The sequence below is a fragment of the Vicugna pacos genome, chromosome 9 (genome assembly GCF_048564905.1).
Source record: "Vicugna pacos chromosome 9, VicPac4, whole genome shotgun sequence".
NCBI classification, from domain to species: Eukaryota; Metazoa; Chordata; class Mammalia; order Artiodactyla; family Camelidae; genus Vicugna; species Vicugna pacos.
In genome coordinates this window covers 3,439,922-3,454,733 of record NC_132995.1, presented here as the reverse complement: position 1 = coordinate 3,454,733, position 14,812 = coordinate 3,439,922, and the positions used below count along the sequence as shown (strand labels likewise).

The window sequence follows — 14,812 nt, the reverse complement described above, 5'->3', positions numbered from 1 at the left end:
AGTTGTTGTTCCAAACGCCACCGGGACAGACGCAGGACGGGGGCCAATCAGAGCGCAACATTGCCTCGACGACGGCGCGAGCGTGAGACGTCATCAGTGAGCGTCGACCGCTGTTGGGAAGCGAATTTCCTAGAAACGGTCGTTCGGAGAGAGAGGACGTGAGTGTGAGGGAGCCGAGGGGAGGGCGGGAGGCCGGATTCCTGGGTCTAGGGGAGGAAGTGTGTAAGGAGGACGGCGGGCCTTCATAGACCGACTCCTTGAAGGTCTCATATGCTCCTACAGTGTTACGGCTCTGGGCATATAGCAGGAGCGAAAAATTGTTCCCGGTCCTCTTAGCGGTTTGCTTGGTGCCTGGGGTGACAGGCTCAGTCAAGTAATTACTTAATCACAGGTGTGTGAAGCGCCTTAGGGTACTCACAGGGCGTGCGGGGTGTGTTTCACCAGGCAACCTGTCTAACCTGGAGTGGGGTGCGTGAGTCAGGGAGCTGGAATATAGGGTAAGAATTGAAGGAAGAGGAGGTGTTGAGACAATAAAAAGTGAGGGGAAGAAGACCTCAAGTGAGAGGAAGAAGTTGGTAGGCGAAAGAAATGTGAGAAGGACTTGTGGGCTTGGCTTGGGGTGGGGGCTGGAGAGGTTGGCTGGAAGCAAGCGATGTCGTATCTACTCCGCGCCAGGTGCTACGCCGGACGATGGGGGATAGTGCAGAGTGAACAAAGTGGACACGGTCCCTGTTCTAATAGAAATTTTAGCTTAATGGAGGAGATGGGCATACAACAAAATATTAGAAATTTATAGAATCTCTAGTGTTGAAATTAACTAACGGGGTCATAAGATGGGTACAGCGGGATAGGATCTAGTCTCAGGGTCAGAGAAGATTCATACCGCAAGAAATAACGTTTGTGTCCCTACTTCAGGGGTGAAAAAATAATATATTCAGAGATCTGGAGAAAGGAGACCATAATGTGATGGGTATAGGGATTAAATAAAATTGTTCATTCATTTGCTGATTATTTCTTGGATACCTTCTATGTGCTAGACATTCTGCTACAGCAGCTACAGCAGCAAACAAACAGATACAGTCCCTGCTTACAGTTTAGTGGGGAAACAGAAAAGAGAGAATAAGAAGAGATATTTGAGTCATCTATGGCAAGTGGGTTGTGTTCTATAAAGAAAGAGTTTCTGTTATTGAGAGAAAGTGAGAGGAGAGCTTTAGAGAAAGGTGTGTGTGAGATAATGTAGATGCATTTACAAGGAAAAACTGGGTCTTATAAAGAGAAGTGAGTATAACGGGGACAGTGCATCTTAGGGAGAAAGAAGAATATCAGAGGAGACTGACCTGAGACAATTGAGTATCAACTGGCAGCTCAAGGGCCAAATCTTCCCTGTAATCGTTTTGGTTTGGTAGTTCGTTTATTTTTATATAAATTATCCATTTAAACAATAAAAAAAAGAAACTTTTCAAGCTGGGAGGTTCCACGTAAAAATTCTGAATTCTTACTTTTTGAAAAAAACTAGAATACCTGGCAACATGGAGCCCATGCTCCCACCAGCAGGACGTGTCTGAAGCTTAGCATTGGCTGTGCTTTTACATCAGGTGTGATTCCCTAGTTCTCCAGGCTCCCCATCTCCCTGTTGCCCAGCCCCCAGCCCGACTCACTCCCTATGTCACCCACTTAGCCTCTGTGGATGTAGTTCGCAGCCTTGGTTTGTCTTACGGAAAGAGAAGGAAAAATAAAGGAAGAGGGAGAAGTTTTCTGATTAAAAAAAAAAAAAGCAGTGGTGGGGACACAATGGTGGGGATTGTGCCTTGCTGAGTAGTGCTTCCCAACCTTTTCCACTGCGTGGGCCTCACAGAAGGTACTGACATCCGTCCAGCACCTGGGGTAGGTGAGGAGGCTGCTCATGGCCAGAGGTGATTGGCTTGGCGGTTCTAGACATTTTAGGCCCCACTCGGTTTTCCTGAGATGAGTATTTTAGAATATCTGTCACCCATTTGAGGCCCAACAGTTAGTGGTGAGGGGCCTCTGCTATAGGGAGAAAAGGGACACTAGGAGAGGTTGGGTCTCATCAAGGAGAGGGTGCACTTGTAGGTCTCAGCGAAGTGGTGGTGTGAGGGGTGTGCTGTGTCTCCTCCAGTGGAGTGAGTGTGAGAAGGGTAGGTAGCCTTAATTATGATTGAACACCATCTGGTTCTGGGGGATTTGTTCATGGGTTAAGTCAGCGGGTATTTATTTAGCACCTGTTCTGTGCCAGGCAGATTAGGAACTGGAGAACGAAGCAAACGAATATCCCTGTTCTTGTGGAGCCTGCATGCTAGGGAGTTGATCAAGAAGGACCAGGGCCTTCTGGCAGGGGAGGCCCATCCCAGCAACGAGGGGGGACCCTGCTCTCCCTCCCCACAGGCCTCAGTATGTCTCTGGCTGACGAGCTCCTGGCTGACCTGGAGGAGGCAGCAGAAGAGGAGGAAGGAGGGAGCTATGGGGAGGAGGAGGAGGAGCCGGCGATCGAGGATGTGCAGGAGGAGACGCAGCTGGATCTTTCCGGGGACTCAGTCAAGAGCATCGCCAAGCTGTGGGACAGCAAGATGGTGAGAGGGGCTCCTGGGAAGGCGGCGCGGGCAGGAGCTCGTCTTCCTGGAGGGACCTGGGGTCTGACTCTCCTTTCCGCCCCGAACAGTTCGCGGAGATCATGATGAAGATTGAGGAGTATATCAGCAAGCAGGCCAGCGCCGCGGAAGGTACCCCGCCTGCCTGCCCCACCTCCTCCCGCTGGGCCCCTCTGCCTTTCGTCAGCTTGTGGCCTTGCGAATTGGCTCTTCCTCTCACCCTTTGCCAGAGCCCCCTTCTCTTCCAACCAACCCAGTTCTCTTCTATCCTGAGAATATCCTGCATTCCAGAGCAGACATGTCTAAAGTTCCTGCCCTGAATGCTTCATAATTATGCCAGGACCCATCTCAAGGCTTCCCAGATTTCATCGACTCACATGATCAGTTATAGAGTTCTGCCACATATGCAAAATGCTTCTCTTATTATTTACTTAGGGCTTTTAAGTCAAATGTACTTTTTCCTTAAATTTACCTAGGAAGGAAAATTACCGCTGCTGTGAGTGGAAAGGTGGTATCACTTGGTAAATGGGAAGTAACCACGAAAATACAAAAAAGCAGCCACAAAAATTAGGAAAGCATCAGCTGAAATCTCTTCTCACTTCCAGCTGTGAGGAAAGCTGAGTTCTCTCTTGAGAGTTCAGACAGCTCTGTAGAGGATGAACCTGTTGCCACCCCTTTTCCTGGTGAAGCTGGGGCTCCCAAATGGAATTCCTCTGCAGCAGGAAGCCAAGGAAAGTGTTTCGGCTGAGGAGTGGTATAGTCAGAGTGGGGTTTCAGGGAGACTCACTCTTTCCTTCCTTCCTTTATCATTTTCCTGAGACACCGTGGGGGCCAGGCCTCTGTGTGCCTCTGCTCTCACGTTGCTCAGGGTCTAGAGGAGCAGCAGACCAGGTTCCAGACAGCCATTGGTGGGCGGTGCTTGCTGGGGTGGAGGGGGCTGCAGGAGGGGCCGGCTGATCCCGCCTCGGGTCAGGGAAGAACTGATATCTGAAGTGGACCCTGAAGCATGAGTCCATGTGCTAGGCCGAGAACAGGGGCATGTGTGCCCAGGGACAGAGCTGCACAGGCATGGCCTTGGCATCCCTGGCCAGGGGGAGGCCAAAGGAGGCCCCAGGTCCCGCAGGGTTTCCAATGCTGGACCAGAGAGCTTCTCGATCCAGAGAGCCGTAGTGGGTCAGAGAAGTGACATTTCCTGGTGTGGGCCCGGCTCAAGGACCAGCACGCGCCCAGTGCCTGGTAGGGGAGGTGGACACAAAACATCTCAAAACTGAGTGGTGATCATTTCCGACGGATGTGGCGGGCGTGTGGTGGGAGCACAGGGAAGGCGCCTGACCCTCCTGGAAGGTGAGGGAGGCATTCTTAGGCGCCTTCTGAGCCTTAAGGATGTAGCGGCACTTGAGCACCACAGTTAAGAACACAGACTTGGGGTGGATTTCAGCTCTGTCATCTGCTGGCTCTGTGACATCAGGCCATGTCCTTCTGTTTCTTTGCAGCATTGGTCTGATTTAACACCAGCCTCCCTGGGTGGTTGTGGGTAAAATAAGTTAAAGTCTGAAGAGTTTTCTAGAAATAAATGTAAGGAAGGGAAGAGGGAACAACACAGGCAAAGGCCAGGAGTAGAGTGAAGCAGCCCCGAGTGTTCAGGGCATTGCACCGGGGCTGCAGCCATGGGAAACAGACACGGTTCTTGTCCTTATATGGCTTCTAGTCATGTAAGAGGCCTCAAGCATCACTCTGGGGTGCCTGGCTGTCAGCCTTGGGTGTGGGGAGCCCCAGGAGGGTTGAGTTTCCGGGCGAGGTCAAGTCTAGAATGGCCTGGAAAGGGAGATGGGGGGTCTGCAGACACGGAAACCTGTCCCCTCATCTCTTCAGCCCGCCCTCCTGCTCCCCTCCTGCCTCATCCCTCTTCTCTCTGAGCTGTGGGGTCTGGGAGTGGGTGGGTGCCTAGTCACACACCCACACCAGGCTGTTTCTCATCCTCACAGTGATGGGCCCCGTGGAGGCGGCCCCCGAGTACCGGGTCATCGTGGACGCTAACAACCTGACTGTGGAGATTGAGAACGAGCTGAGTGAGTGGCGGGAAGGGCAGGCAGAGACAGCCCTGCCTGATGTCCCTCCTCCGGAGGGCTGGGCAGGATCCCAGGCCACCCTCCCCGCTGGCCCTCACCCCAGGGTCTGCCCCCCATCCGCTGTATTGGCTCCAGCCCGGGTTCAGCTGCTGTAACAGTGTGATTAAGTGAGAAGGAGGTGTATTTTCTTCTGTGAAAGTCTGGATGAGGAGTCCAGGCTCTTTTTGTCTTGTTGATCTGCCAGCTGTTTCATGGCACAAGGTAACTGCCCACCTCCAGCCATCACCTGCACATCCCCATCAGAAAACAGTGGAGAGTAGAGGAGGGTATGTCTTTTTCCCTTAAGGAGTGATCTGGAAGTTGCACATATGACTTCAGCTCACATCTTGTGGAGCAGAACTAATTCCCGTGGCCCATCCAGCAGTAAGGGTGGCTGGGAAGTGCAGCCTCTGTGCTGGGTGTCCATGAGCCCAGCTACAATTAGGGGTTCCCCTACTGAAGGCAGAGGGGGAAGCATGCTGGGGGAGCCAGCAGAGTCGCCTGCCCCTCATTGGACTCCCACCCTCCCCAACCCCTCAGACATCATCCACAAGTTCATCCGTGACAAGTACTCAAAGCGGTTTCCTGAGCTGGAGTCGCTAGTCCCCAGCGCACTGGATTACATCCGCACTGTCAAGGTGAGCGAGGGACGGGGACTCCTCCGCCCCCCTGAGTATGAAGGGATGGAGGGCCTCTCTCTTGGACACCCCGCTCCCAGGTCTAAGGGAAAGGTAGCTGGCCTGGTGATCTCAGGGAACAAGAGAGGAAGTGAGGAGGTGAGGTGGAAGAGGTCAGATCACGTCTCACCTCTGAGGCTCTGGGTCTTAGGGGAATACCACCATGGGAGTGTTGGGCTCATGAAGGTGGGGACACCAGCAGAGGCTCCTGTGTGAGTCCAGGAGAAGACAAGGCAGTGGCAGGGGACATCCATGCAAGGAAGTGACGCGGTCAGGCCTGCACAAGGTCGATGTGGGCAGCAGACCTGTCGGGGCAGTAGGTCCTCCCTAGGTGGCTCGTCTGCTCGGGTCTGTTTCCAGAGCGGCCAACACTGACCTTGCTGCTTTGAGCAGTGAAGCTGTCGGAAGTGGTGGGAGGCAGGGGAGTGTCCTGTGTCCAGACCTCGCTTCCCCATTGTCCCTGGAAGAGACCCGAGTGGGTGTGGGAGCAGGAGAGGTTCCAAGGCTTCCTGAGGGTCCGTGCCTCCCCACTTCTTGCCTCCTCGCCCCCAGGAGCTGGGCAACAGCCTGGACAAGTGCAAGAATAACGAGAACCTGCAGCAGATCCTGACCAACGCCACCATCATGGTGGTGAGCGTCACCGCCTCCACCACCCAGGGGTGCGTACGCAGCGGGGAGAAGGCACTGGGCCCGCCTCAGCTCCACCTCAGCAGACGATGATCTTGGGGTCCCAGTGGCACAGGTGTCAGCCTGAGGAGGACAGTTCATTTCAGTTCCGTGCGTGTTTAATGAGCACCTCCTGTAAGTCAGGGGCTGTGCTGGGCTCAGGGGGTCCCCAGAGAGTGGGGACCCAGGCTTCCCCCCCCCAGAACCTGTAGTCTTGAGGGGTGAGGCAGAGGGCAGACCTGTAATTAGAAGTATGTTTCTGGTCTATTGTCCACGCACTAGAATAAAAGCCGGGTCTCCACCTGCCCCTCTGGCATCTGTGCAGTGTTTAGAAAAGGAAACATCTTTAACTCCATAGCAGAGCCCTGTGGGTGGAGACCCCCCCCCCCCCAGGCTGTCATCCTGTTGGTTGAGCAGATGCTGACAGAACACTGGGCACTGTTCTGAGGATGGAGTTCAGAGAACTTAGCAAAGCGGAGCTGCTGTCCAGGAGGAGGCAGGTGTGCACATAGGCCAGAGGCCAAACAGCAAGGGTCAGGGTACTGAGGCAGCACTGAGTAGGGACACCTACCCAGGCTGGATCAGGGTGGCTTCCTGGAGGAGGTGACGACCCAGCCTCAGGCAGGGACCAAGCTCTCCAGTGGGAGGGAGGACAAGCCGGCCTGTAACTTGCTGCTGCCAAGGGGTGACCTTGGGCGCGTCAGCCCTTCTGAGGCTCGGTTGCATAGAGACCGTGGGCTCCACGGTCTCTCCCCTGCACGCCCTGTAGTTTGGCTGGGGCAGCTGAGTGAGGAAGGGGCATGGCATGGCCCAGGAGTCCTGGGGGCTGGGTTCTGTCACTGCCCCTGCAGCCTCAGGCAGGTCCCCTTCTCCCTCGGGCCCTCTGTCCCTCTGTAAGACGGGGCAACAGCTGACCTTCTCTGTGCTTTCATTCAGCACACACCCGTCCAGCACCTTCTGTCTGCTGGGGACGTGCTGGGCCCGCCACCCGGACCAGTGTGAGCCCCACTCCAAGGGCTGGCCGTCTAGTGCAGGAAGCAGGCGGGAGGTGGAGAGGCTGGGAGTAGGTGTGGTTGATGGCAGCTGGTGATGGTGTTTGAGGGAGACAGCAGGGTGGGCCGGGTGGTCACAAGGCTGTGACCTGGAGGGTGTGTGGCAGCTCAGGGGAGAGCGTTTCAGGAGGAGGGAAACCTGCAAACATTCCAACTCAGGCATGGCCTTGGCAGGGCTGCCTTCCTCAGGCAGGGACTGGAATGGGCAGGACAAGAGCCCTCTGCCGCCAGGGTGGGTGAGGGTGGTTCTGACCAAGAACTGGCTCCCAGCAGCCCTTGTTTCCAAGCCTCGGGACCTACGGGACTTGTCATTGTCCTACATACAAGTGCACACACACAGCTGGGGGGAAGCAGGGCTCCCGCACCTGCCAGACAGGATACCCAGGAGGTGGGGGTCCGTCCCAGCCACACCCCCACCCCTGCAGGCAGCAGCTGTCGGAGGAGGAGCTGGAGCGGCTGGAGGAGGCCTGCGACATGGCACTGGAGCTGAACGCCTCCAAGCACCGCATCTACGAGTACGTGGAGTCGCGGATGTCCTTCATCGCGCCCAACCTGTCCATCATCATCGGGGCGTCCACGGCCGCCAAGATCATGGGTGAGGTCTGGGCTGGGGTGGGGCAGAGGGGCATCCCTGAGCAGTGGTGGTCCCAGGGGCCGTGTGACCTTGGGGAAGTCATGTCCCTTTTCTGTAAAACAGGGATTTGGCCCCAGGGCCCCAGCACCCTGTCCCCCCTCGCCCTCACCTACCCCCTCCTGGAGATCACAGGGGCCCATCAGCCTGATTTTCATACAGACCAAGAGAAAGGATGGCGGCCCTGGGCCTGGTCAGCCCCTGAGTCTCCGGCAGAGCCTGCAGAGGAAAGAGGAAATGTGGCCGGTGCAAAGGCCAGTGTGTCTGGGCAGCTCCTAGCTATCTGAGCCTCAGTGTTCACTGCTGGGGATGCTGGTCCTGGCAGTGTGCCAGGACTAGAAGTGGCCCCTTCCTCCTCAGCGGGCTCTCTGCAGCTTCATAGTGCCCCTCAGGCCCCTGGCCCCCTCAACCCAGAACACTTCTGGGAGCAGGGGAGCATGGTAAAGCAGTTATGTTAGTCAGCTCAGGCTGCCATAATGGGGTACCACAGACCGGGGGTCTTCAACAACCAAGATCTGGTCCCTCACTGCCCTGGGAGTCTGAGATCAGGGTGTCAGCAGGGCTGGTTCCTTATGCGAGCCTCTCTCCTTGGCTCACTGGGACAGCGGTCATTGCTTTTGGGCCCGTCCTATGACGTCATTTCACCTCGATCACCTCCTTAAATGCCCTGTCTCCAAATACAGTCACATTCTGAGGTGTGGGGAAGGGGCAGTGGTGGGGTTAGGACCTCAACCTGTGAGTTTGAGGGGACACAGTTCAGCCCATGACAGAGCTTTGGGGGCAGGTGTGTGCAGAGTTGCAGGGTGGAAAGGTGGTCTGCGGGCAGGTTAAACTTGGGTGTGGCTCCTGCTCCTCCCCCACTGACCTCACATATTTGGGCAGATAACGTCACGTGCCTCAGTTTCCCCAGTCGCACCCGGGGTGGGGGGTGTGCTAGTGTCCTCTTGCTGCCATAGCAAATGACAGCAAACCAAGAGGCCTGAGCCACGCAGCGTATCATCCGACAGTGCGGAGCTCAGAACCCACTGTGGGCCTCTCTGAGCTAAAACGAGGGTGTCGGCAGGGCTGCGTCCAACCAGAAATTCGTGTGACGGCACGTGGCAAGCCCCCAGGTAAACGCCCATGTTCCTTCTGAACTCTTTCCCTCCCTCCCTTGGCAGGGGTGGCGGGCGGCCTGACCAACCTCTCCAAGATGCCCGCCTGCAACATCATGCTGCTCGGGGCCCAGCGCAAGACGCTGTCAGGCTTCTCATCCACCTCGGTGCTGCCCCACACCGGCTACATCTACCACAGCGACATCGTGCAGTCCCTGCCCCCGGTGAGCCCTCCACAGAGCCTTCTGCAGGGCCCCGAAGGGCAGCCCCCTTGCTCCTCAGTGCCCGGTGGTCACTGCTGACCACAGTGGTCAGGACCCCGGAGGATGGGCCACACAGGGTGAGAGAACAAGGGCATGGAGCTGATGGGCCAGGTTGGGGTTCTGGCTGCACCTCTTATCAACCAGGCAAGAGGCCTGGGCTCTGTGCCTCAGTCTTCCCAACTAAATGGGGACACTGAACCAACTTCATGACAGGGACTCACTCATGCTCTGAGACCAGGCCTCCCACATAAAAAGCGGCAGAAGCATTAGCCTGCGAGTTCAGGGCTCCCATGACCACCGTCAGGTTCAGTGACCACTAGGGGACCCGCAGAGCTGATCCACCCCGGGTGGTGGTTTATCACAGTGAGGGGACCAGAGAGACTTCAGCCGAGGGCAGGCGCGAGAGGTCGGGGTCCGGTCACCCTCCCCCAGTGCCGTCTGAGACAGCACACGGAGTCGCTACCCAGGACGTCCAGCGGGGCCTCGGGGCTCAGCCTGTGCCGGGCTGGCTGACTCAAACACCGGCCCGTGTCACGGGGCTTCTCTCAGGCTCACCCAAGGCCAGCACAGGTCCCTGCCCGGGAGCCAGGGCCCAGGCTGGACCCCGCAGGGCAGAGTGAGGTCCTCCACTGCCCCAGCTGCTGCCGACTTCAGTATTTCATCTACTGCTGTCATCACTGAGACTGGTGGCTGTAGGTTCTACCTGTACCATCTTGCTGTCTCAAAACACTGGCCCCTACCTTTCCCAGCACATGGCAGGATTTTCGGTGACACACAGATGGGTATTTTAAATTTTATGCGTAACATACGTATTTTCTCAGTATTTGATGATCTTCCATCCATAGTAATACAGTTAAGTTGTCTGTGCAAACGGGAAAGTAGGTCAAAAAGAAGACACTGACAATGATCACTGGTTACAGTAACACGTTATTATAGTAAAGCGCAGCAGTGAGCGTGAAGCCAGGCGGAACTTGAGCTGGTGCTGGCTGGAGTTTTGGAAGTGCTCCCTGATCTGGTTGAATCCTCGCGCTGACTCTGCCTCGCTCTGACTCTGCCTCCCTTCCCACTGCTCCAGGACCTCCGGCGGAAAGCGGCCCGGCTGGTGGCTGCCAAGTGCACACTGGCCGCCCGCGTGGACAGCTTCCACGAGAGCACGGAGGGCAAGGTGAGGGGCAGGTGGCGTCTGTCCGGGCGACCGGTGGTCTGTCTGGGGGAGAGCCGTCCTCAGAGGACCCACCACGTGTAAGTGCTGTCCTAACAGGGTGGAGGCGGAGCATCTGTCATGTCCCCCGCCGTGTCCCCCAGCGAGGTCAGCTTCTCCCCTTCCTGCCGTGCAAGTTTCCTGTCGCTGCTGTAACAAATCACCGCAAGTTCAGTGGCCGAAGGCACTGTAGGCCAGAAGTCCATGGTGCGTTTTACTGGCTAGACTCAGTGTCAGCAGAGCTCATTTCTTCTGGAGGCTCGAGGGAAAGGCCTTTCCCCTGCTTGTCCCGGCTTCCAGAGGCCACCTGCATCCGGTGGCTTGTGGCCCCTTCCTCCATCTTCAGAGCCCCCGGGTAGCATCTTCCCATCCCTTTCTGACCCTGCTTCTGTCTTGACATCCCCTCTGACTCTCTGAAGGACCCCGTGATTGCACTGGGTCTACACTGATGATCGGAGGTATTCTCCCCCTTTCAAGATCCTTAACCTAACCTCACCTGCAGAGTCCTTCTGTCAGGACAGACTTGCAGGGACCAGAGAATCAGTTGTGGACACCTCTGGGGGTGGGGGAGGTATTTTTTTGTCAACTATACCAGGATCTGCTCCTCTCCTGCACTGTCATCAATTGGGTCATCATTCTATCAGCCTGTCTTCCTGGGCAGACTTGTTCTGTGAGAACAGGTCTGTTTTCTGTCTTGCGCGCTATTGCTTTCCAAGCACCCGGCCTGGCACAGTGTTCAGGGGTTCAGTCTCTCTCGCTGTCCCTGACCACTGGCCTGGGTGCTGGAGGGGGTGGCAGTGAGCCATACAGACAGAAGCCCTGCCTCTGGCACTTCTGCCCTCGCTGGGGGCGGGTGAGGAGACGGCAGCAGGTCACTCTGCAGTGTGTCCACAGTGCGGAGTGGAGTCGAGGGAGAGATGAAGCGGCTTCGGGTGGCAAGGGAGGTTAGACTGATTAACCAGGAAGTCGGCGGGGCCTGCTCTGAGGGGGTGGGGGTTGAACAAAGACCTGCATGCAGTCAGCAGGCGAGTCCCCAGGGCACTCTGGGGAAGGGTGTCCCACGCAGAGGGAATGATCAGTGCACGGGTCCTGAGGCTGGAGCAGTGAGCCCGGGAGAGGGGGCTGGTGGAGCCAGGCGGATTGTGTCAAGCCTCCTGCGCCCCTGGGAGAACCTGGTTTTAGCGGGGGTGCTGGAACGGGGCCAGTTTGAGGTCCTTCCTGAAGGAAGAGCCTGGAAGAGAGGCAGACCCACTCCAGGGCGTCCCCACATACTGACTTTTGGAGAGTTGGGGCAGGAGGCTGGGGAGAGGGCACAGGAGTTCTGCTCAGCTCCTCTGCTGTGTGGGAGGGCAGTTGCTTGTGGGGCGCAGTGTTCAGAGGAGAGGTCTGAGCCCAAGACACAGTCCGGGCACATCAGACGGTAGGTGGACCTTACACCTGCAGAGCCCTGAGGGACGAGGTCCCCTGGGGCTGTGGGGGGGGGGCAGCCCAGGACAGGGCAGGCCCCTGGGAGCAGCTGCAGGATCCCCGCCCCATCCTCCCCAGGTGGGCTATGAGCTGAAGGACGAGATCGAGCGCAAATTCGACAAGTGGCAGGAGCCACCACCCGTGAAGCAGGTGAAGCCACTGCCTGCGCCCCTTGATGGGCAGCGCAAGAAGCGAGGTGGCCGCAGGTGGGGCCCTGGGTGGGCGTGGCGGGGCGGTGCAGCGTGGTGCAGCCCGGGAAGAGGCCCGCACCCTCCCAGCTGACCCGTGCCCCTCCCCAGGTACCGCAAGATGAAGGAGCGGCTGGGGCTGACGGAGATCCGCAAGCAGGCCAACCGCATGAGCTTTGGGGAGGTCAGACCCCACCCTGCTGTGGTGCCTTGGGGTCCTCTTCCTCCCCCAGCCCTGACCCCCCCACCCCCACTGCATTCCTTCCTGTCTGTGGCTCTGGTCCCCCTACCTTCCCACAACGCACGCTCAGATCTGGGGCACCACCCCGGCCTCCTCCCGTCTCCTCCCCAGTCCTGCTGCCTCCAGGCTCTCCCCACCTCATCCACCCAGCTCCAGACAGTGCCGGCCCCGCTCTCCCTGAGGCTCCTTGTCCAGGCACCGGAGGCCAGTCAGGATTCGGCCCCTGCAGGCCTCCAGGCTCATCCCTGCCCTGCTGGACATGCCCCACCCCAGGCTTCACCCCTGCCAGGCCCTTGTCATCCGAGCATCACTGTACAGATACTGCAAGACAGACAGACAGACACTCTCTCCCTCTCTCCCTCTCTCTCCCCCAGCTTCTCTCAGCTGTCAACTCAGGGAGCAGTAACAGGACCTGGCTTCCTCGCCAGGGCCCTGTAGTCACCTGAATGGGTGCCCTGAGGACCGGCTGATGTGGTGAATGCCTGGGCTTCGAGCTGATTGAGGAGGTGGCTAACACCAGGATGCCTTCTTTCCCACCAGATCGAGGAGGACGCCTACCAGGAGGACTTGGGCTTCAGCCTCGGCCACCTCGGCAAGTCAGGCAGTGGGCGTGTGCGGCAGACACAGGTGAACGAGGCCACCAAAGCTAGGATCTCCAAGACACTGCAGGTACAGGCCGGGTCCCGTGGGGCCAGGGGTGAGGTGGACGCGGGTGCATGGGCCCAGGCCACAGCCCAGACCTCCCTCGCCCCGCCCCCACAGCGGACCCTGCAGAAGCAGAGCGTGGTGTACGGCGGGAAGTCCACCATCCGCGACCGCTCCTCAGGGACCGCCTCCAGCGTGGCCTTCACCCCGCTCCAGGTACCTGGGGAAAGTCCCTTCCCTTCCCTGAGGAGGGACACATGATCAGGCCCCTCTCAGGGCCGTCCTTGGGGGGGCACCAGTGAAGGCCCTGAAGGGTGAAGCTCGGTTCCCAGCACGTGGTGAGGTTAGCAGGGATGGGCCGGAAGCAGTCGTGGCTAAACACATGGGGCGGCTTTAGAATCAGGCTGGGACCAGTCAGTCTCTGTGACCTTGAGAAGGTGCAGCCCCTCCTTGAGGCTTTGGTCGAGACCCCACCCCAGCCACCAGTGCCCAGGAAGGAGCCGGGGCAGGTCACTCGCCTGTCTGAGCCTCGGTTTACTAACCCGCCAAAGAGGGCTCGTGCTTCCCGTGGGATCGTGAGGAGGAACAGCTCATTCACTCCGTCAGCAACATCTGCTGAGCACCTGCTACGTTCCCAGCATTGGTGCCGGCGCTGGGATAAAGCCACAGACGGGGCAGGAAATCTTGCCCTGGTGGAGCTTACAGGGGGAAGGAGACAGAGGAATAATAGCAAACATACATAGCATGTTGCAAGGTGGGAGGTGCTAGGGAGAAAAGCAGAAAGGGAGTTGGCGAGTCCCCAGGGAAGGCCTCAGCAAGAAGGTGAGAATCACTGTGTGAAACATTTAGAACAGTGCCTGCCACGTGTCGGGCCCCCAGAGCTGGTGGTCATGTCATCAGTAGGGTTAGTGGGATTCGTGCTGGGACTGCGGGCCAGCTCCTTACTTCTAGGACTCAATTTCCTGATTCAGGAACCGAGAAGGATCAGCTGCTCCCAAATGTTGGTGTTTTTAAAATCACCTGGGGATCTTGTTAAAAATTCAGATGCCCGGGTCCTCCCCTCTCCCTCCACCCTCTAGCCTACGGAGTCAGAATCCCACAAGGTGGGGAGATTTGGAGACCGGCAAACTGTTCTCATGTTCGCCCAGAGCCCAAGGGACCACTGAGAAGGGCTGTGGGGCTGTGACATTGCACGATTCTCTCACTGGGAGCTGGGAGGGTCGGGGGTTGTTGTTAGGGGCCGGGCTGTCTACCCACCTCATCCCCGTCTCCCTCACCTGTCCAGGGCCTGGAGATTGTGAACCCACAAGCAGCAGAGAAGAAGGTGGCTGAGGCCAACCAGAAGTATTTCTCCAGCATGGCCGAGTTCCTCAAGGTCAAGGGTGAGAAGAGTGGCATCATGTCCACCTGAGGGGCCACCGCTCAGGTTGGAGGGACACAGAGACCCCGCCTTTCTGAAGGGATCCAGGTCAGGATGTGGCTGGGAGAGCCGCCCCGCTGTCGCCGGTGCTGGGACTGTCCAGAGAGGCATGGGAGGAGGCCCGGCCCCTGGAGCCGAGATCGCCACCCACCTCGGGGGCAAAGCCAATCCTTGTCATGTGTCTTTTTTATTATAAATGGGAAATGAGACACCTTTGGAAAAAGTGCAATTAAAAGCACATTATCAGGACCTGTCCTTGGCGAGTGGTTGTTTGTCAAACACCAGGGCAACTAAAGAGTCAGCTATGGGTTTTGGGGGATGGAGCTTGGGCTCCTTGGAATCCTGGTCCAGCCTTGGGCCTGTCACTTCCTCGTGTGATCCCAGGAAGAGAAGAGCCCTCTCCATCTCCCGACCCCTCAGAGAGCCTCGGGTGCTTTGACACCCAGGTGGCATGGCTGCTGAAAGCCCCAGCTTCGTGGGGGGCATCGCAGGACAGTGGCCTCCCCCTTCCACCACTGGATGTAAAAGACGCCCAGGAGGCACTGTGACCATC

At 57.6% G+C, this 14,812-nt stretch overlaps 1 protein-coding gene across 3 annotated transcripts; it reads left to right on the top strand.

Annotated features, from left to right (window-relative positions):
- The first annotated feature begins 20 nt into the window (after positions 1–20).
- PRPF31 (pre-mRNA processing factor 31) lies at positions 21–14,390 on the top strand. 3 transcript variants are annotated; one of them, XM_006219337.4, is made up of 14 exons: positions 21–158; positions 2,404–2,588; positions 2,678–2,738; positions 4,592–4,675; positions 5,255–5,352; positions 5,944–6,050; positions 7,535–7,704; positions 8,901–9,058; positions 10,173–10,262; positions 11,844–11,971; positions 12,065–12,137; positions 12,735–12,863; positions 12,957–13,055; positions 14,125–14,390. In XM_006219337.4, the coding sequence occupies exons 2-14, from the start codon at positions 2,412–2,414 to the stop codon at positions 14,248–14,250; spliced, it is 1,500 nt and encodes a 499-aa protein (XP_006219399.1). In that variant the 5' UTR covers positions 21–158; positions 2,404–2,411; the 3' UTR covers positions 14,251–14,390. The 3 variants fall into 3 exon arrangements, with proteins under 3 accessions (XP_006219399.1, XP_072824557.1, XP_015107622.1); XM_072968456.1 differs by lacking the exon at positions 21–158 and adding an exon at positions 216–391; XM_015252136.3 differs by lacking the exon at positions 21–158 and adding an exon at positions 557–575.
- Positions 14,391–14,812: the final 422 nt, after the last annotated feature.

Excerpts from the sequence above, each read along its gene's own strand:
- PRPF31 (XM_006219337.4), top strand. The coding sequence starts at position 2,412 with ATGTCTCTGGCTGACGAGCTCCTGGCTGACCTGGAGGAGGCAGCAGAA. Across the intron at positions 2,739-4,591 it reads GCAGGCCAGCGCCGCGGAAG|TGATGGGCCCCGTGGAGGCG; the intron begins GTACCCCGCCTG and ends TCATCCTCACAG. Across the intron at positions 13,056-14,124 it reads TGGCCTTCACCCCGCTCCAG|GGCCTGGAGATTGTGAACCC; the intron begins GTACCTGGGGAA and ends TCACCTGTCCAG.